The sequence below is a fragment of the Pteropus vampyrus genome, unplaced genomic scaffold (genome assembly GCF_000151845.1).
Source record: "Pteropus vampyrus isolate Shadow unplaced genomic scaffold, Pvam_2.0 Scaffold95, whole genome shotgun sequence".
In the NCBI taxonomy this organism is placed as follows: domain Eukaryota; kingdom Metazoa; phylum Chordata; class Mammalia; order Chiroptera; family Pteropodidae; genus Pteropus; species Pteropus vampyrus.
This window is the reverse complement of record NW_011888876.1, coordinates 5,613,173-5,633,754: the sequence shown is the minus strand read 5'-3', so window position 1 is coordinate 5,633,754 and position 20,582 is coordinate 5,613,173. Positions and strand designations below refer to the sequence as shown.

General features: G+C 34.0%; 1 protein-coding gene across 9 annotated transcripts in view; it reads left to right on the top strand.

The window, feature by feature from the left end:
- Window positions 1-20,582, top strand: part of RABGAP1 (RAB GTPase activating protein 1) — a 134,718-nt gene that overhangs the window by 52,339 nt on the left and 61,797 nt on the right. For 8 of the 9 annotated variants that reach the window (XM_023533085.1, XM_023533087.1, XM_023533086.1 and 5 more), the window contains 3 exons: window positions 6,008-6,182; window positions 8,522-8,615; window positions 12,053-12,203. In XM_023533085.1, coding sequence (XP_023388853.1) covers window positions 6,008-6,182; window positions 8,522-8,615; window positions 12,053-12,203 — 420 coding nt within the window. Of the gene's footprint in view, window positions 1-4,721; window positions 4,741-6,007; window positions 6,183-8,521; window positions 8,616-12,052; window positions 12,204-20,582 lie in introns of those variants that run through there. The other variant, XM_023533088.1, reaches the window with a different exon arrangement.

Below are 20,582 nucleotides of genomic sequence, written 5' to 3'. Positions count from 1 at the left end.
AATTAGGTTAACAAATGACTTGGCAGAGTAAACTAGCCCAGAAGATATGTGTACCTGAGACACATGTCCTCACAGGCTACTCTAGACTCTCTGTTAAGATTACAAGCCAAACATAGGCTGAGTTGTCAGTATTTTCTTTGCAAAAGAAAACCCTAGAAGTTTATATGTGGAAGCTGGGAGGAGGACAGGGAATTCCTGAAAATAATCTTTCATTTTTCTCCTTATTTGGATAAGTCTTATGGAGGGGTGGGAGGTTGTGTGAGGGGTAAAGAGTGGGAAAGGAGTAAGAAAAATTAGAACAACTTTTGCTGTCTTGGAGCAAGTAGAGCCCTGTTAATCTCATCCATTGTAACATAATAAACTAAGTTTATTTCCTCTTCCATAGCATTGAAAAGTAATAGCAGCTACCATTGATTGGGGCCCTACTGTGACCATTGGTCTGCTAGCTGTTTTCACTTTTTCTGTGTTATATAATTTTCTTCTATATGCAATGAGGATATGTAGGAGGATAGTATGCAATGAGGATAGTATTCTCATTTATAAATGTGAAATAGTAGATTTTATGGGATGTTGTGTGAAATAGATACATACCTAAGCTTTCTAAGAATCTCAGCCAGGGTTCTTTTCATAGAAACGTGCTCCTTTTGTGTTTCTTTAAGAATATTTTTAGTATTTACTTAAATCAAATTAAGCATAATTAAAATTTTTAACCCCTTTTGTACATCTCAGTAGACAGAAAAGGAAACAGTGCTGCACACCAAATTTTTCGAAATATACAATATGTAGTTTCCGTTTTTTGCTGTATGGAAAAACAATTATAGAAATGTTTTTTAAAAACATGTTTAAAAATTGATTCTTTTTCCTTTCACTAAATTTATCTGGTGACTAAGTAACTCCTTTTTAGCTTGGAAGCCTTCCTATCTGTGGGGATTGTTATATTAATATGGCATCACAGTGGAAGAAAATGGTCTAAAGACTAGATTTTCAAAAAGTGACAATAAGGTGAATAAAACACCAACTACGCATTCTTAAAACTATAGATTTATGGAATTTTTATTGCCAAAGAGACTTTAAAATGTTTTATAAAATTATTGTAAATAAATAGCTGATGTGTGAAAGACTAAAGGATGTAGCCAGTGTCATATAGACAAGTAATTAGGATAACTGTTTCGGAACCCTGTGCCTCTGACTGTCGTTTGCCGTGTGTGCGTGCGTGTACGTGCGCACACATGTGCACAAATATGTGCTAAATCACTTTACCATGCTCTCAAGATAAACAATACGAAAGTGCTTTCTGTACTAGAGCTCTTCGACTGCTGAATCAGGAGGCACGTAAGCGGGCGTTGCTCTGTTCCTGGGAAGTGTGATCATTTGGTTAAGGTGACGGTCACTGGATTTCTCCTGTTCAGAAGTAGAGTTTTCTAAAAGTAGAGTTTTCTCTTTGCTTTTAGCAAGTAATCTTCCACATATCCTGTTTCTCAACCACTTTTTATTTATTGGTTTTAGCATCCATTGATGATTCTTGCCTGAATGAGTTGAGTTCCTTCACATATTTTCAGTAGCAATTTAACATTACAGGATTTTTTTTTTCTTTTTACATTTATGTAATTTTTAATACTGAATATCTCAGTTATAGTAATAGTACTATATTTAATTTATTTGCTTTAATATCCTTTTTCATCAAAGAATTTAAAAATATTAGCTTTGCAGGAAACAATATGTGGTCTTTATTTTATTTGCTCCCAGCAGATTTATAACAAAATTTTTATAAACTTGTAAAATATCTGTTGAGAAAAAGTACAATTATGTGGGTTTATGAAATATAGATTTCAGTTATTTAAAATTCCAATGAGAACAAGCTTATATTTTAATAGTTACTGATGGGGGTAATTAAGCATCAATTAATAAACTTGGAGTTTTCTAAAATACATATAATGCCATATTGCAATTTATGTATAACTAACAGTTGTATAGTTTCTTTCAATTGGAAATAAAACCTGTACTTTAATATCACTATGTAAAAATCAGTATGTAAACATCTAAATGAAAGGTTTACAAAATATTTAGTGTATTCTTTTGTTATAGATGCTTAAACAAATTTTGGGGAGGAACATTTATAACTATAACCATGGTACCTAAGTATTTTCGCATGTTTTTCATTTTGCATATATGAAAAACAGGTATATAATATAAAATTATTTGAAGCCGTATAGTTTGAAATTCCCATGTGTTGATATTCATTCAAAAAATATCACTTGCAGTTGAGTGAAGTTTTAGATTTTATGAGACTTCTTTTTATCCTTTGAACATTTTCCAGTAAGATTATAAAGTTAATATTGCGCTCAAAAGTTTCTTTGAATTTTTTTTGTTGTAGTTATGTTACCATTTGACATATTGTTAGCTTTATTTGTTTCCTTACTTTCGGTTTGGAGGCTTGGCATTTTTTTCTCCACTTGATTTAATTTTTTTCAATATTTAAAATACTTTTAGAGTACAAAAGTCACAATTATATAACAACGTATACTCATTAATCTTTCATTTATATCTGTCTCCTCCCAACCCTGCAGGTAACCGTTATTGTTGATTTCTGGGTTATCTTTCTAATGTTTCTTTTCGTGAAATAATAAAATACTTCTATTTATTTTTAACCCCCTTTTTACACAAAAACTAGCATACTCTATTACTGTCCTGCTCCTTACTTTTTTGACTTAATGTATCCTGGAGATCATTCCACATCAGTTCATAGAGATCTTCCTCATTCTTGTTTAATGGCCGCATAGTACTGTGTTGTTTGGATGAATCATGATCTTTTCAGCTAGTCCTCTATTGATGGATACTTGAATTTTTCCCCCAGTCATTTGCTCTTCCAAATAATGTTGCAGGATTGTACATGAGTTGTTTTGACTTAATGGAAGTACATCTTAGAGTAAATTCCTCTTGGCACATGAGGTAGTTTTGCATATGTAATATTGTTATATTTGCCAAATTCTCCTCTGTATAGGTTGTAATCATAGAGATTAGCGGAGTATGAGAGTATCTGTTTCTCCACAGGCTTTTCAAGAGTGCGTTGTTACACTTAAGGACCTAACGGTAGCTTTAATTTATCCTCTGATGATTGAAAACAAGCATTTTTTCATATGCTTAAGGGTGATTTTTCTTTTCTGTGAATTGTCTCCATACTTTTTGCTCTTTGGTTTTTGTCTTTTTCCTTTTCCTTTTTAAAAACCCGTTATATAGTCGAGAATTTAACCTCCTGAGATTTAAGTTGTAAATATTTCTCCTGGATTATCACTTGTGTTTTGACTTAAATTATCATGGTCTTTTGGGCTTTTTTGCCATACAGTTTCTTTTTATGTATGCAAATTTATCAAGTTTTTCCTTTAAAGCTTCTGGATTTTGGGTCATAATTAGAAATGCTTTCCCCACTGCCAAGTAATAAAGGAAATGACACATTTTCATTTATTACTTATATGGTTTCATTTTACTACCTTTAGAGCTCTAATTCATTAGTATTTTATTCTGACACATTGTGTAAAGTATGGATCTGATTCAGTCTTCTTTCAGATGGCCATTCACTTGTCCCAATAGCATTCATTGGAAAGTTTAACTTTACCCCCATTGATTTGAGATGCCACCATATATCACATTCATGTGTACTTGTACCTCTTTCTGGTTTATATATATTTTCATTGTTTTTTATGTTACTTATGTACCAATACCACACTGTGTTAATTATGGAAGACTTCATAATATCTTTTAATACCTCGTTAGGGCTACCTTCCCTCCCCAGTTGTTTTTGTGTGTATGTGTGTGTGTTGGGGGGGTGGTGCTGGATAGTCTTAATTGTTTATTTTTTGTACATTTTACATACATTTTACATACATTTTACATTCAATTCTTGTAGCTCTGAAAAAAATTAATGGTATTTTTATTGGGGAGTATTGACATCTTTATGAAGTCGAGTCATCTTATCCAAGAACATATGATGTCTTTCCATTTATTTGTCTCCTTTTTTTTTTGTCTTTTTTAAGAGTGCTGTTTAGAAAGCTTTTTATTATAGAAAATTCAAACATACAGAGAAATAAAAATAATAGTATAATGAACCCTCCTGGACTATTACCCAGCTTTTACAATGATCAGCATTTTTAATAGCTGGAGTACTTGACTTATAACTGGGGTCCAGTTCTTGACTCTATGTTTACCTGACTTCAAAGGCAATATTGCTCTGGTTGCTATTACAGAAGAGTTTCTAGGTAACTGCAGTGGTTATCACATTTATTAGTCTCCGAGACATTTTTTTAAAGACGAAGAGCTACCGATGTTTCAGCCGTTTCAGATAGCAATTAACTAATATTCCAGAGAGTAATTTATAACCAAACAAAAGTTAAATACTGTTGCTTATCAAAATATAATATGCAAAAGTTAAAAGTCATAATTACAAATTTAGAACGAATGTGTTCAAAAGTTTCAGTTCACTTCATTAAGTAATGAGGGAACCAGTAAGATGGTAAAACTCGTTCTAAGTGTTGGAGGAAGTTGAGTTTACATAATTTTTCCTAAAAAAGATAAAAATAATGAATATTAGAAAAAAATTGCCAGGTTAGAAACAAAACTTGGTTAATGTCCTATAGGTAACCTTTGGGTTATATTTTCTATTGGACAGAAATCATTTGCATATCTACTGGACACAAATCTACAGGTTAATATGTAACTTCACAGAGTCTGGGTCCTTAATTAATAGTAAGTAGCTAAGTTAAAATCGTTTATTCATCTAGAAAATTAAGTAACCCTTGGGTGAACATGTTAAAGCAAAGTCGGCAAACTAGTCTGTGGGTCAAATCTGACTTGGTGCTTGTTTTCATTGTGTCTTTTTGGAACACAGCCACACTCACTTGCTGCCTACGGCTGCTCATGTACCATCCTGGTAAAGCTGAGTAGTTGCGACAGATATCACTGGCCCATGTAGCCTAAAATATGTGCTATTTGGCCCTTTAGAGAAAAGTTTACCGACTCCTGTATTAAACATTGCTTCAGGATGATATTGAAAGGACACGTTGCCATTATCTTGGCCTTCCAGGATTGGGGTGATTTCTCTTAACAACCCAAATGAACATCAAGATGATAAAATCTGCTCTGCCTGGTATTTCTGTACCTAATGAACTTTTCATTTTTCTCCTTCTCTCCTTCTGCATTTTGCTTTATGTGTCTATGTCTTTCTCTTTGGTGTAGCCACCTTTCTAGTTCTCTCTGTATCTTTTCCCACAGTTCTCCCTTTCCTCCTGCTCTGTATTTCACCCCCCTCCCCCAACTCCTCCTCCTGGCTGTAATTCGAAATGTTAATATATTTAAATATGGTACTGGTAAAGTTTTATAGTCCCTGTTCTTAATTTTTAATTTAGGTCAGTTTAAATTGTTATGTGTTTTCTTCAAAATCAAACCAAAATACAAACCAATTTGAGTTATCAAAATTTTTGTGGATTCTAGTCATCTCTTTTCTGCCACTCACCTCTCCCTCCACGTCCAGTTGTAGTTTTCAGTTGAAGAAAAGTTTCCTACACTGTTTTAATTAAGCTAAAGGAGTAGGGAAGACATAGAAATAAGAGGACTTTCTTAGTTCTAAACTTTGTTTGAGAATATTTAAAAACATTTTTTTAATGTATAGTTTTATATAGGAAACTGTGATGGATACCTTAAAGTAACTTGAAAGCTATATAGAACAGTTAACTTTTTAGTTCACATTTACTAAATATTGATAGTTGGATGTTTGATGGTACAGTCTTAAGATAGTAAGTATACTTGCAGAACTAAAGTTCTGCTCAGTAAAGACCTTATTTTCTTAAGGGTTTTGAAATCTAAACATGCTTTTCTATTTAGAAAAGGTTACATTTAGTGTAGCTATTTAATGTAATGCTTTTTTATTCTCACATCCTGTGTGAAGTAGAAGTAGTGCTCACTTAAAAAATAAAGAATTTTACCACTTAATAAGTAATATTTTTTTACCTTCAAGATAAAGCAGAAGGAGAGGAAGAGCAATACTGACACTTTGTATGAAGTCGTGTGCTTGGAAAGTGAATCAGAAAGAGAGAGGAGGAAGACGACAGCCAGTCCCTCAATTCGCCTGCCACAGTCTGGATCTCAGAGTTCAATGATACCTTCTCCTCCGGAAGATGATGAAGAGGAAGGTAAATTGTAGGGAGAGCGTTTCTGTTTTGGGGTGGAGAACCATTTAGAGTATTATAATTTTATAAGGTAATAATGTGACATAGCATTTGGAATTCTTTTAATAAATATTTATGCAAAGGCCTATTGGAGATTCAAAGCGATTAATGCAGGACCTTCTTTTTAAGATAATTATAATCAAGTTACCAAGAAATTTGGGCCCAGCTAAAAGATAGCATTAGTTAGGACTCACATCTAGTTCTGGCCAATAGCAGGCATAAATTTTTAAATATAATTGAGGGGGTTCAAAGACCTTTACTGACAGCTCTTAACTAGGGAAAAATAAGGACTCCTGGCATCATGGGAGAATCAGGAAACGCTAGAACACAAGCTTTGTGAAGGAAGAGAGTGTGTCCGTTTTTGCCACACGATGTTTCTCTAGTATACAACGCAGTCCTTGGTATGCAGGAGATGCTAACTGGGACTGAAGAGACCATGCAGCCTTGCCATCTTTAGTCTCTAACCCAGGTCCTGTTGTGAACTGTTTGCTCCCTGGAAAGAAATGCCTACAGTCTTCTAGAGAGGCTCCTTATGCTGGGACATTTGTGCTCACAGGCCCAGAAGCCAGCAGTTATACAGGGCGGGTGTTGACAAGCAACATCCTGAACCTGAGGTTGCAGCTTACTCCTCACCCGCACCCCTGCCTTAGGTGCATGGAATTCTGAACACAGATTTTAAACTCCTGCTATCCAGATTTGTTGAAAGCATTTAGACAGTAAAAGAGAATTTTATTTAAAGGTCTTTCTAATCTCTTTGAGGGAATCATCATCTCTTATAAATTTTAGTACATTCTTTATAGCTGCCTTCCTCCAAAGAGTTGTATTATATTGATATTTTAGTGAGTAGAGAATTACCTGAGGCATTAGAAAGTAGGGCCAATTCTGGCAAAATAGTGAAGTAGAAGTTTATCTCAGTGCCCTCAAGCCTTTCTCTTTTCCCGATTCATCCATCCACAGAAGATGTCTCGAATTCAGTTTAACCTCTTCCCTATCTAACCATCAAAACTGATGATAATGCCCAAGGCATTATAATGTAATAAAGTTTAGTAATAAGTATCTCATGGATTTCTGAGCCTTTAAAATCAGTGGTCTCCGATAATTACTATCCCTAGTAGAAATACAAATTCATGGTGTAATCATCAAGTGTGTAAAGCACCAACCTTTGTTTAGACAAGTTAAATCAGAAAAATCTAGAAACAGCATTGGTGAGGACACATGGAAACAAGTACTGTTGTATCCAGCTAGTGGAAATATAATTTAGTAAAACCATTTTGGAAGGCAGTTTGTCAGCAAGTTTCAGAATCTTTAAAAGTATTCTTTAAAAAAAAAAAATCTAGGAAGTCCACTTCTGGGCATGTACCCAACGAAAGCAATGAGATATGTTCATCTTGATTCTATTTGTAGCAAAAAGTTGAAAACTTCCCAAGTGTCCAACAAAAGAGGATTGATTAAGTAGATAACTTAGTTCTTATTTTTTCCCCCACTTTTACTACACTTTTCAATGCTTCTCACATGCCTTTATCAGTCACTTTTTTCACCATTTTTCTCTTAAAATTTTTAAATTCGTATTTTAATTTAGTTTTTATAATCACTTGAATTAAACTTGAAATGATTCATTTTGGTCTTTTAAATATTTTTGTACTTTCTGTTATAAATGAATGTATGCCATTGTAGAAAATTTAGGAAGTCGTGAAAACATGAAAGAGAAAAAAAAATATAACTTCATCATTCAGAGACGGTAATTGTGAATGTCTTGGCCATGGTTCATTCCAGACCATTTCCTATTACTTCACATAGATTAGGTCATAATGAAGATTTAGCTCTTGATAGTTTTATTTTCTGTGGTATTTTGTCATATCATTATGTAAACAAATGTCAACATGTAATAACATGTTTTCATAATTTATTCGTCCATTTTCTACTCTCCCATTGTTGGACACGTAGGTGGTTTGTAATTTTTTTTAACTGCGATGAATTTTCATGCATAAAGCTGTTTGTTATGGAAAAGGAGAGAGAAAATACCATATTTAGAGGCCTCTCATCTTAATTAATAGCTCTTTTCTGAAGTTGACATAATATGGACCTGAATGGAAAGCAAAAGAGAATGAGAGATTACATTCTCTCATTGACGCCTAGGACCATTTTTATTTTCTTTGTATTTATACCTATACACAAAAAGAGAGAAATTATGACTTTCTGCTTCCAGTAAAATCTTTTGAATTTGACTGTTATGTTTCCACGCCATTCTTCTGGCTAGCATAGCCACTTCTGTTATCTTTTTGTGTGTGTTTTGGTTATTAAAGATAACGATGAACCTCTCTTGAGTGGATCTGGTGATGTATCCAAAGAATGTGCAGAAAAAATTCTTGAAACATGGGGAGAACTGCTGTCAAAATGGTAAGTTATAATAGAATAGTTCTCTTTTTCATCTGTGATTCTCTTTTTTGGATAGGGCATCTTACCTAACTACAATATTCAATTTTGGAACCAATAATGGAAATCAAAATATGAGGTTCATAGTCTAGAATCTGTTTTTAGAGGTATATGAGCGTAGTAGTGAAGATCTGCAGTCAACTTTCAGAATATCAGAAACCTAATACATTCTCATTGCTGCAGAAAATGGTGAGACTAAATAAGGAAGGAGGTCCTTTGTATTTAAGAGGTTAGGAACCACTGACTGGTTAAAATAATACACAGTAGTTAAGACAATACAAAATAATCAGTGAAGTGTAGAGGATGCTCACACAATGCATAGAGCCACAGAAGATACCCCAGGTGGGATTTTCATTATCCGTGTTAGGTACCTAAAGTGACAGAGCAAAACGTTATAAACACGGTATATATTAACTGCTCTTGCAATTTCTTTTCCAACTAACACTTGTAAAATTCAGGAATTTCTTATCTCAGGAGATAGTGACAACAATGTTAAGCCATCCTATAAACTGTCTAAAAATAATATGCTACCTTCAGGTGTTTACTAATGAAACCAGAGACGTGGGTAAGTCAGGTTGGTAAGACATTTATGTAGTTTCCTTTTCCCCTGTGTAGAATACCAGTATATGCTGGAAAAAAAGCCACGCTTGAAAGTGATGGGAGCACTTGTCTATTTCAGACTTTCTGGTTATTAGGGTTGTCATAGAAGCACCCTGTGGGTCTGATTTTTCTCGGAAGTTTTAACTGTTGAAGCCTTTTGCTGTATTCTTAGTAAAATCGTGTCTCAGCATTTTAAAAAAAACTTCATGCCCTTCAGGTTTAGGACTACAAATGGGCGTCATCTGCTCCTAGCACTCTCACAATGCCTTACACTCTTGGTAAAACACTCTTCACATCGGGAAATGTCAAATGTGTACAGGAGGAAAATCAGGCCAAAGCGTGGTTTGTCTTTACATAGTAGTTTTAAATAAATAAGCTCTGCAAAAGCCCCCCAGGGGAATAGTTCTCATTTATTTTTGATATTCCTTTAGCAATCAGGAGACAAACCTGCTGATGCTCTCGTCACAATTATATTTTCAGTTTAGTGAATTTGGAGTGTTTGGACTGCTGCTGGGAGGAATTTCATCTGTATAAAAAGGTTTCTGCTCTAAAATAGAATGTAATTGAGTCTCGAACGGTTACAAATAATATATTTAAAATTATTTCGATACAGCATTTAGATTTTAGATTTTATTAGAACTCATCAGCATTTTATACAATTGCTTAGAATTTATTTTGTTATCAAGCTTATTCATTTTGTTATTCATTTAATTAAGTTATGTCCTTCTCCCATTCTCAGATATATTAACTGAGTTTCCATCTGTTTTAACTGTCTTCAGGGTGTTTAAAACTGTTTATGCTGGTTTCAGTCATGTATTCAGAAATAGTAATATAGTTTCTCCTCAATTCATTTCATTATTTTTTTTTCCATTATTATTATGTGTGTTATATAGATAGGAAGATCACGGAATTTTAGAACCTTGTAGACATGGCTTCAGAGCCTGCCTCTCTACTTCCAAGCTGTATGATCTCGGGCAACTCACTTAACTCTTTGGAGTCTCTATCTTCATTTACAAAATACAAGTCTATAAAACTACCATTCAGGATTATTAGAGATTAAAAATAATGAATATAGTAGTAGTAGTAATTGTAGTTAAGAGCGAGTGAATTTTACCATTCTGCAGGCGCCGTGCTAAGTTATGTGCTCTATCTCAACTATCACAGCTTTATGAACAAGTATCCATTTTCACAGATGAGGAAACTGGCTCAGATTAAGTCAGCAATTCTAGTTAGTAAATGGCAGGCCCAGAATTTTTAACACAGTCTACAATCCAGTCTCAAAGCTGGTTTATTTAATTCTACATTAGATTTTCGTGACAGTATTAGTAATAACACCTCCAGGCTCTAATTCTCCAAGTTCATTTTAATGTGACTCTTAGTGGATAAGAGAATTAATGTCAGTGTAAGATAGTGTGCTATATTGGATAAAGTTAATAGTATTGGTGACATAAAATTATTCTGAAAATGATGTTACCAATATATATTAAGCTAGAGTTAGCAAATGAACCTAGGGTTAGGTTTATTTTTTCCGTAAAGGGTCAAATGTAAATATTTCAGGTTTTGTAGTCCAAGAGTTTCTGTCACAGTTAGTCACCTCTGCTGTTGCAGTGTGAAAGCAGTCATAGACATACATAAACAAATAAAAAATGACTGTGTTTTATTAAAAGCTGATTTATAGGAGCTAGATTTGACCCACAGACCATAGCGTACCAGTCCTTGACTTAAGTAGCTACTTTCGTTCTTTCTGCTCCCAGCTCTTCAATTTTTAGGTAATTTTTTTTCCTAAGCAAAGACAAAACTGTATTGAATTGTCTGTAGCTCTTGCATTAGGGTACTAGCATCACAGAGTTAACCATTTTTAATGTAGTGTGCATTATTCTGCAGAATTCCGAGAACATTTCGAAAAAAGTCTCAGGCCTTTTTACATTTTGATAGTGGTCATTTTGTATCGGTAATTTCTGCATAAATCTGATCGTCACAGGGCCTTCTTCATGTAGAATTCTGCTTTAATGACACAGTAATAGTGGCTTTCATATTACAGAGCAGCTGGGATATAACAAATGGAACATTTATTTGTCTTAGAGCTTGAGGACCACCTCAGTTATTCAATCGATTTCTCTGAACTTCTACTACCATATACCTCAGATGCTTGTTACGAGGATCAAATAAGAATGTATGATTGTATATTCGTATATTGATACCAACATTTTAAGTTTTATTCCCCCATTTTATAGATGAGAAAGATGAAGCTCAAAGACTTTAACAACTCATTTTGATGTCTTAATAGTATAGTAGAAACTGTCTTAATCACCATAGTCATTCAAAAATAGCACTTGAAATAGCAAGATATCACAAAAACTGCTGAAAGCATTTCTTTTTATATTTATTTTAAGTATTTATTTTAACTTAGAACAAATATTTATTTTAGCTTAGAGTGTATAAGTACACAGTGTATTTGTCAATTTTGATGCAAGGCCAAGCCCTTATCTTTGGCTGTGTGTCCACCGATGGGAATTTTGCTTTGTTTATCTTATCTAACCTATAACCCGTAACCCATAAAGCTATGGTTTCCAGTTTTGCTTTTTATTTAAAAAAAAAAGAGCAGTAATTTAAGATACTTAGGAAGTAATTCCTTCTTTTATAGTTATCTTGCCCTCATCTAATTCAACAGCTTTGTCTTTTTTTTTTTATTAGCATGTGACCTTTATTAAGTCTTTGTACATCATTTAGTTTGGTTTTCATAAAAATAACACTCTTTATGGAATCTTTTATGCACTTCTGGATTATGGCTTTATTTTTAGGCATCTCAATCTGAGTGTGAGACCAAAGCAGTTGTCACCCTTGGTGAGAAGCGGTGTTCCCGAAGCTCTTCGCGGTGAAGTCTGGCAGCTGCTCGCAGGTTGTCACAACAACGACCACCTGGTGGAAAAATACCGCATTCTCATCACAAAGGTAAGGGGACGCTCATTCAGCTTCAGCATGAATACTTTCAGAAATTCGCTGGGAAAAGATCAGTGTGGCTGTTTGATTTCCAAGAATTTTTTTTAATAATTCCTTTACCTAATATAAGAATAGAACTTTCCTACTTCTGGCCCAAAGTTATTTCTAGTGTTGGCACAAAGGAGAAGGCATACATTTTCTCCCTTGATTGATTTCCCCTCAGAGGCAAAAGGGTGTCCTCTACCCACTGTGCATCTAATCTTTTTTGACCATAATTACATTTTTAGTCAGATCAGTTGTGCTATGCAATGTGTAGAAACTTTCTTTCGTTTGTTTTCATCCTTTTTATACATCACAGAAATGTACTCTTTGTAGGTAGGGCCTACTTTCTAGCTTCTACAATTGAAAGCACATGGTTCTTTCATATTCCCTTTTAGTTCATTTATCTAAAGTGAAGAATTCTCATTTTTTTATGGCATTCCATTCTCAAGTTCATACATTCTTTAAGTTTTTGCAAGTGAAGTAACAAAAACAACTCCTCGTACAAGGATACAAGAATTTGAAATACTTTTCTGCAAGGTTAGGTAATGCTTTGTGCCTTTGCAACCATGTTATTGGTTTTAATTTTTGTTTTTGTTTTCTCAGATTCTTAAGATGTTTATATTTAGGAAACAGTTTCTCCAGTGATATGCAAATCTTAAACCTGGGTTATGAATGAATTGCTCAGAAACCTCAATAACATATGAGAATTTTTCAATGTGACAAAAGGTGGAACTTCTTTTAAAAATATATTAAAATCTAATTAGAGATGAGTAAGACCTCTATACCTCTATAAAACTGTTATTTAAAAAAAAAAAATCTTTAAAAGGGAAGAACAACACTTGAACATGAAATTGTACCTTTCCTCAACAGATAATAGTACTGATTTGCCAAACTATTAGTGTTCCTTCTCATCATGTTTTTTTCTTTCCAGAACTAATATTTTAATTTTCTCCATTATGGTGATAAAATTGTTTAACAAGCATTTATTGAGTGCCTGTTACAGCCACAATGCTGGAGCTAGGAGGTCAAACACAAAAGCGGTTAACTGTCATATAATGGACATTTGTCATGTGATGCTCTGAAAAAGCACAGTGGGAAACATCAAAAGTAGTAATAAATTCAGCCTGGGAGAGTAGGAGAGTCTTTATCAGGAGTATAACATTTAGGATGGTCCCAGAGAAGAGCTCCCCAGGTATAGAAGGATGGAAGAGCAATGTGCTCATAGAATGAATGGAGGCGTCAAAGATGAGCGTGTCCAACATGTCGAGCTAGCAAAGTAAATCTCGTTGATTTTTTTCATTTGTTGGTAAATAATATTTTACTTGATTGGATATATAATTCTCAGTTGTTAACTCTTTCTAGTTCTCTTTTGAAGTCCTTTGAATGTTGGCCAAAAAGTATTTCTTAAATATTTTCGGTTTGGCTATTCATACCAATAATTTAAAGACATGAAGTATTCTGTTTCTCTGGTTCCATGAAAATGGTGATGTCTGTTTCTCAAATGGTAATTATATGATGTGTAAAAGATTAGCTCTTCACACAATCTGATATATTCTATTAATGTTTTATATATGCTGATGTCGTGTGCTTTATATTTCACATTAATCTTTTATAATGGAGATGGCTAGAAGCTAAAAAGATTTCTAATGGATATATGCATTAGTTTAAATTGCTGGTAGATGATCATTAAATACAAATTATTTAACCATCATAATATTAGTGAATGCTTTTTATTTTACACAGTGTTATCTAATACAAGTTGGTATTTTGTGTCTTCCTGGAAATATATATCATTGTATGGGAGTGGTAATTGACATTTTTCAATTTGCTTTGAATTTTTTTGAGAGGAAAAACTACTTAAAATTTTTTTAAATTAATTTTACAATGAGCTGTCCTTTACATAGGCTAAAATTCACTATTTTAAAGTGCACAGCTTGATGACATTTTACATATAAATACACTGCCGTGACCACTACCAAGAGGAAGAATGTATTCCTCACCCCAAAAAGTTACTCCCGCCCCTTTCCTGTCATAGCCACCCTTACTCGACCCTTGAACCATTATTCTGAGTTCTCTCTCCCTAGATTAGTTTCGATTGTGCTTGAACTTCCTTTAAATGCAGTCATGTAGTCATGTAACATGTACTTGCTTGTATCTGACATTTTTTACTCATCCATTTTGGGAGTGTATCTTTTTGTTTTCATTTTTTTAATTGCTGAGAGTATTCCATTACATCAGCAAACCACACTCTAAAAAAAAATCTTTTCTGCCTTTAGAGATGTTTATGCGTTTTTCCCCTCCAGTTTTAGCTTTCATGAATAAAGCTGCTATGAACACTCTTGCATATAGGAGGTGGTATGTGCTGAATGTTTGTGTCTCTCCAAATTCATATGTTGAAACCTAACCTCCAGGGTGATGATGTTAGGAAGTGGAGCCTTTGGGAGGCAATTAGGTCATGAGGGCAGAGTCCTTGTGATAGGGATTAGCACTTTTATAAAAGAGGCCCTAGAAAGATCTCTTGCTACCTTCCGCCATGTGAGGACAAAGCAAGAGGTCAGTGGTCCGTAGCCCAGAAGAGGGCCTTCACCAGAGCCCAGCCATGCTGGCCCCTTGGATTTAGAGCCTGTGAGCAATAAATTCCTGCTGTTTATAAGCCATTCAGTCTGTGGTGTTTTGTTACAGCAGCCCAAGCAGACTTAAGACAGCAGGATTTGTACATATTATATGTATATACACATACATGCATACATATTATATATATGGGGTGGGGGAGGAAATATTTCCATATGTTTCTTACTAATTTTTAGAAGTTATTTATTCCGGACTTGGATTCTTGGCCAGGTATATGCTTTGTGTTCTGAAATTTCACATATATTACCTTGGAAGGTTTTTTTGCTTAGTTTCTTCAAAGACTAAATTTAAAGGAGAAAAGAGTGACTTGATTTATAGAGTGAAAGACAAAAACAATAACTTGCAAACAAAAGTGAAGAATGCCTTTATTATCATCTGACTTTGTCAAACTCTTCTAGTGAAGAGTATATGTAGGAATCTTTCCATGTGGCTTTTGTAATCCAGGAACGAGTGACATTTCAGTGATGCAAAATACATAGGTATGTACGTTTTTAAGGTGGTTATTATTTGTTATAAGCAATGGAGTTTGGAGGCACTCTTCCTCCCTGTTTTTTTTTTTTTTTTTTAAGTGAAAAAATTTTAAATTTACTCTCAAGGGAAAAAAATAGAACAATAACTATCCTTTTTTGAGCACATAGTGTGTCAGATGCTGTATTAAGCACTTTATATTCGTTATCTCATTAATCTTAAGACAATCCTTGTGAGGCGGTGATTACTATTTCTGTTTTAGAAATGAAGCAACGAATTCAATGAAGCTTAGTAATTTGCTTATAGTCACTCAGCTAGTAAATAAATGATAGAGGCAAGATTTGAACTAAGGACTGACTCCAAAAGGTAGTTCTTTTCCATTGCCCTTCCTATTTGTCTGTCCTTGAACGTAAATAAAAATTTCTTTATACAGATATGTACTTATACAGAATTTCATGTAAACACGTGATTATATACTTATTTGTTTGTTTTTAAGTGTAGTCTTTTATTCGACCATTCTTCTTGTGGTAGACATTTACTTTGTTTCCAGTTTTTAGCTGCTAAATAGTGTTTTACTGAATCCTCACATGTGTTCTGAATCTTACTTTTATGGAATAGAGTCTCAGAAGTGTGATTGCTGGATCAAAGGATAATACATTTTTTAAACTAGTTATTCGCTTTTCATATTTAATTGTCTACCATCCTGTTTGCTTCTCTGAAAGGCTGTAACAGTTCACAGTTCCACCAGCAATGTAAGACAAAAGTATGTTTTGATTCATATTCCAAACAGTATTAGTTACCACTGTATCTAATTTTTGCTATCAGTGGGTATAAGTGATGCCTGCATATCTTCTTTAGCTTGTAGTTCCCAGACTACCAGTAAATTTGACCAATTTTTTCTTCCATGAATTACCTCTTCATATTTGTACATTTTTCTATTAAGGTTTTTTAAGATGTCAGTTTCTAAGCATTCTTTATATATTATGTATATTAATCCTTTGTATCTTTATTATACAAAGATTTTGATTTTTTTGTTGACTTTATTTATGGTTTCATGCCATACGAAACGTTTTCGGTTTTTATGTAGAAAACTGTGCCTTAGTTAAGATCTCTTCTACTTCTAGATTTTGTAAATGTAATTTCCAAAATTTTCTTGCAAGATTTTTTTTGTATGTGTTATATTTTTACATCTTTAATCCATCTGGAATTAATTTTTGCACATGGCAAATGATAGTGGTCCAATTTTACTTTTTCCCAGATGGATAATCTAGTCATGCTCCTTCTGTTTTCCTGTTGAATAGAACTATCATCTTGTTATAGCTTAAATTCTTGTATATACTGGGAATGATTTCTAGATTGTTCTGTTTATTGATCTGTTTGTGTGTTTCTATATTAGTACTGGTTAAAGCGGCTTTGAGTTATGTTCTAATATCTGGTAAAGCATGTCTTTTTCACTGTTTTTTTATTTTTAAAACCTATTCTTGCATATTTAATCTTCCACATAAACTTGAAAATCTTCTCCAGTCTTACCACCACAGCCACCCTGTAAAGTTATAGGATTCTAATTTGAATCACATTTAATTTACATATTAATTTAGGGTTTAAGTTATATTGTTATAATATGGTATATTTTCCCTTTTGTTCAGATCTTAATTTAAGTCCATTAAAAACTTCAAAGTTGCCTTTGTGTATGTCTTATGCCTCTCTCCTGTTAAATTTATTTCTAAGAATTATCTTAGAGTGTTCTTGCTATAGCAAATAGAATATTTTTTTTCAATTTCTATTTCTAGGTGCTAATTGCTACAATACAGAATAGACATTGATTTTTAAAAATTCTGTATCTACCTCTTGATATTTTGATTAGTCCTTCTGATTTTATACTAGCATCTTTTGATTTTCGGGTATACATTATCAGCAGCAGCAAAAACAGTTTTACTTCTCTTTTAACTGTTTATGCAGGCTACTAAATTTTTTTGGTTTATTTTCATATTTGATAGAAGCATTAAGACAGTGTAAAATGATGATGGTCATAACCAACATCCTTATCAAGTTCCCAATTCGAATTAAAATAGTTTTTGTTTTTCAGTCTTTTGGAAAGCATGCTTTTCATTTTTTTTTTTGTAAGTAATTTTTATTTTAAGTAATATTCTTTTATCTCTGGCTTCGAGATTTGTTAAGAATATCTACTGAATTTTATCAAAAGCTTTTTCAGCACTTAATGAATATGATTTTCTTTAATTCGTTGATAGAGTAAATACATAATCTATCAACATATGATAGACTTCTTGATTTCAAACTGCCCTTGGCTTCATGGAATAAATTTCTACAGACCAAATAGTCCTAGATTCTTTGTTTTCTGTTCTTTCTGGTGTTTGACTAAGGGCTCCTCACCTCTGGTCTCTACAGAGAACACATCAGACAGACCCAGGGGAAAGAAACTCTAGTGAATAATCCACAGAGACTCCCATGGCTTCTAAGACCCCAGTTCTAAGACCTGTAGCTGTTTGGGCCTGTGAATCAAATAAATTGGAGTCGAGAATGGAGGAGAAAATGAGGCACTTCAAAGGTCTCCAGTTTCTAGAATTATCCTCTAGCCTTTTTTCTTTTTTCTTTTGATTATTTTTTACCTTTTATGTCAGTGACTTTTTTGTTCTTTTATTTATTTTGCTTAGTAGAAAATATGTCAGAACTGCTTTCTTAACTGATCCTTTTAATAATGAGAGAATAATGAAATAACAACATATTCTGATGTTTCTCTGCTTCCATTCAGTCAGCCTTGTGTTTCTGAAACCTGTTTGCATTGTTTTCTGTAGTATTTTTAGTGATAAACTTTAGTGGTAAGACTCTTTTGCCATGTATTTTAAGCTTTTATACAGAACCTAAACTAGACCATGTAACCAATATTTAAATTTCTGATTGAGTGAAGCCCTAGAGGGAGACCCAACCACGTTTTACCAGTCTGAAAAAATAATTTAAATATCTAATTATAACTTTATTATTACACAGATTATTTTGTTTTTAATTAAAGATACCTCTCTGGTAGATTTGGTAATAGTCAAGGATTCAATAATATTTAATTATGAGAGCTTGCCTGTGGGATCAGTTTAGCCAAAAGAGCCCTGGCGTTGGAGTTAGGAAGCCTGAGTACTAATTTTCTCTCTGCCACGAGTTAATGTGACCTCAGGTGAGGTTCTGTACCCGTTGCCTTTATGGCTTCTTCTCTGAAATGAGGTTCTTTTAAGCTTTAACATTCTGGAAAATTAGATAGCGTGTTTGACTTCTGTCCCCCAAAATAGCCCATGATTCTACTGTTCACAACTGAATACTCTGTCGGTCTGATTCTGTAAGAAAATAGGTTGTGAGTGGAGTTTTAGTTAGAACTATATTGTCTGCTTCCACATAGCAGTTGTTACAGTAGGTCTTCTGTAGACTGAATGTGTGTCCTGCCCCAAATTTATATGTGGCAATCCTAACCCCCAATATAATGGAGTTTGGAGATGGGGCCTTTGGGAGGTGATTAGGTCAAGAGAGCAGAGCCCTCATGAATGAGATTAGTGCCCTTATAAAAAAGACCCCAGAGAGCTTCCTTGCCCCTTCCACCATATGAGGACACAATGAAAGACAGCTGTGGGTCCCCGCCAGACAACTGAATCTGCCAACATCTTGATCTTGGACTTCTCAGCCTCCAGAACTGTGAGAAATAAATTTCTGTTATTTATAAACGATTCAGTCTATGGTACTTTTCTTATAGCAACTCAAATGGGCTAAGACAAGTTTCCTTCAAATTGTTGTTTGTGAAAATAATTTTCAGTCCCCATATCCTATCTCTGTAAACTCATGTCCCCACTGATGACTTTCTGTAAGTCCTATCTGTCCAGGGAGTTCTAAAGGTTTCCTAATTATAAGGCTGGAAAATATTAGTTTTGATCATATTAAAATTGCTGATATTTGACAGTTTTTGATCTATAGTCGGCAATTTCAAGTGCATCAACCTAATAATTATAGATGAATTAAAGTTACTGGGTTTTACTTGAAAGATCTTTTCCATCTGAAAGCAGAAATGCTTGTTTTATTAGGCATTTGTTGTTTAGTCGATCAAAAATACCTTTGAAAGTCAGCTTTGTGCCAGCGCTGTGCTTGGTCTCATGGATATGCCATGACTAAAATATACCTGTGCCCTGGTTTGGGGGAGCCTATAGTCCAGCGAGGGAACCAATTACAATAAAGTTTCATGAGAGCTATGGAACAGAAAACACATATTGCTCTGTGGCAAACGACAAGAAGGACTTCTCATCAAAGGTTCAGAAATCATCCTGGGAGGGAGGGATTGTTCAAGTAGAATGGGGTGCTGTATAGCATGGGAGATATTAAAAGTCAGAAAAGCATGTGCTCAAGGGTAAGAAAGAGCTTGGCAATTTTATAGTGTGTGAAAGGAGATAAGGCCAGGGAAGGTAGATAGAGGCCAGATCTTAGAAAGCTAAAGTACAGCATATTTAAGATTTCAGGAAAAAGAAAGTCATTGAAGCATTTTAAGCAGGCAAATCATATATTCAGGTTTGGAAGGCGGTATAGTTTACAGTGTCCATTAAAGGTAGATTATCTTGATTCAAATCATAGTTCTGTGTTCAAGCTGTTGACATTGGGTGATTTAACGTTAGACTTTTTTTCCCTCTTCTGTAAAAAGGGATAAAGGTACCTTATTTGTAAAGTTGTCAGAATCAACTTAGATAATGCCCACTGTAAATGTGAATTACTACTTAGTTATTGTTATTATTTGTATTATCATTATTAGTTTAAGAAAGGTCATTCCGGTTACTTGAAGTTAGAATGGAGTTTATTAATTGCAGTGAAACCTGTTAGGAAATCAGGTGAGAGATGATTGTCACTTGGATTGGAGCAGTGGCAGAAGGGATAGAGAAAGAAATACTGTTTGAGAGACATATCAGAGGTAGAATCCTTGTCATTCGGTGATTGAATGTGGGATGAATGTGAGATGGAGAGGGAGGATCAGCTACACTAAATAATGTGTTAAATAAATCAACACAACACTTAAAGCTCACTTTTACCTAATAATAAGTGACAGATAATGCCCAGAAGTGTATCTTACGAGTTTGAAGAACTGAGATTGACCCTTTCTCATGTGTATTAGTTAAGCCACCAGATAGATTGGGAAGAAGGGTAAATATAATTTGAACAGTCTTTCCCCTTTTTTGTTTCATGTTTCATTTCTCTTTCTGCCTCATTACCTCT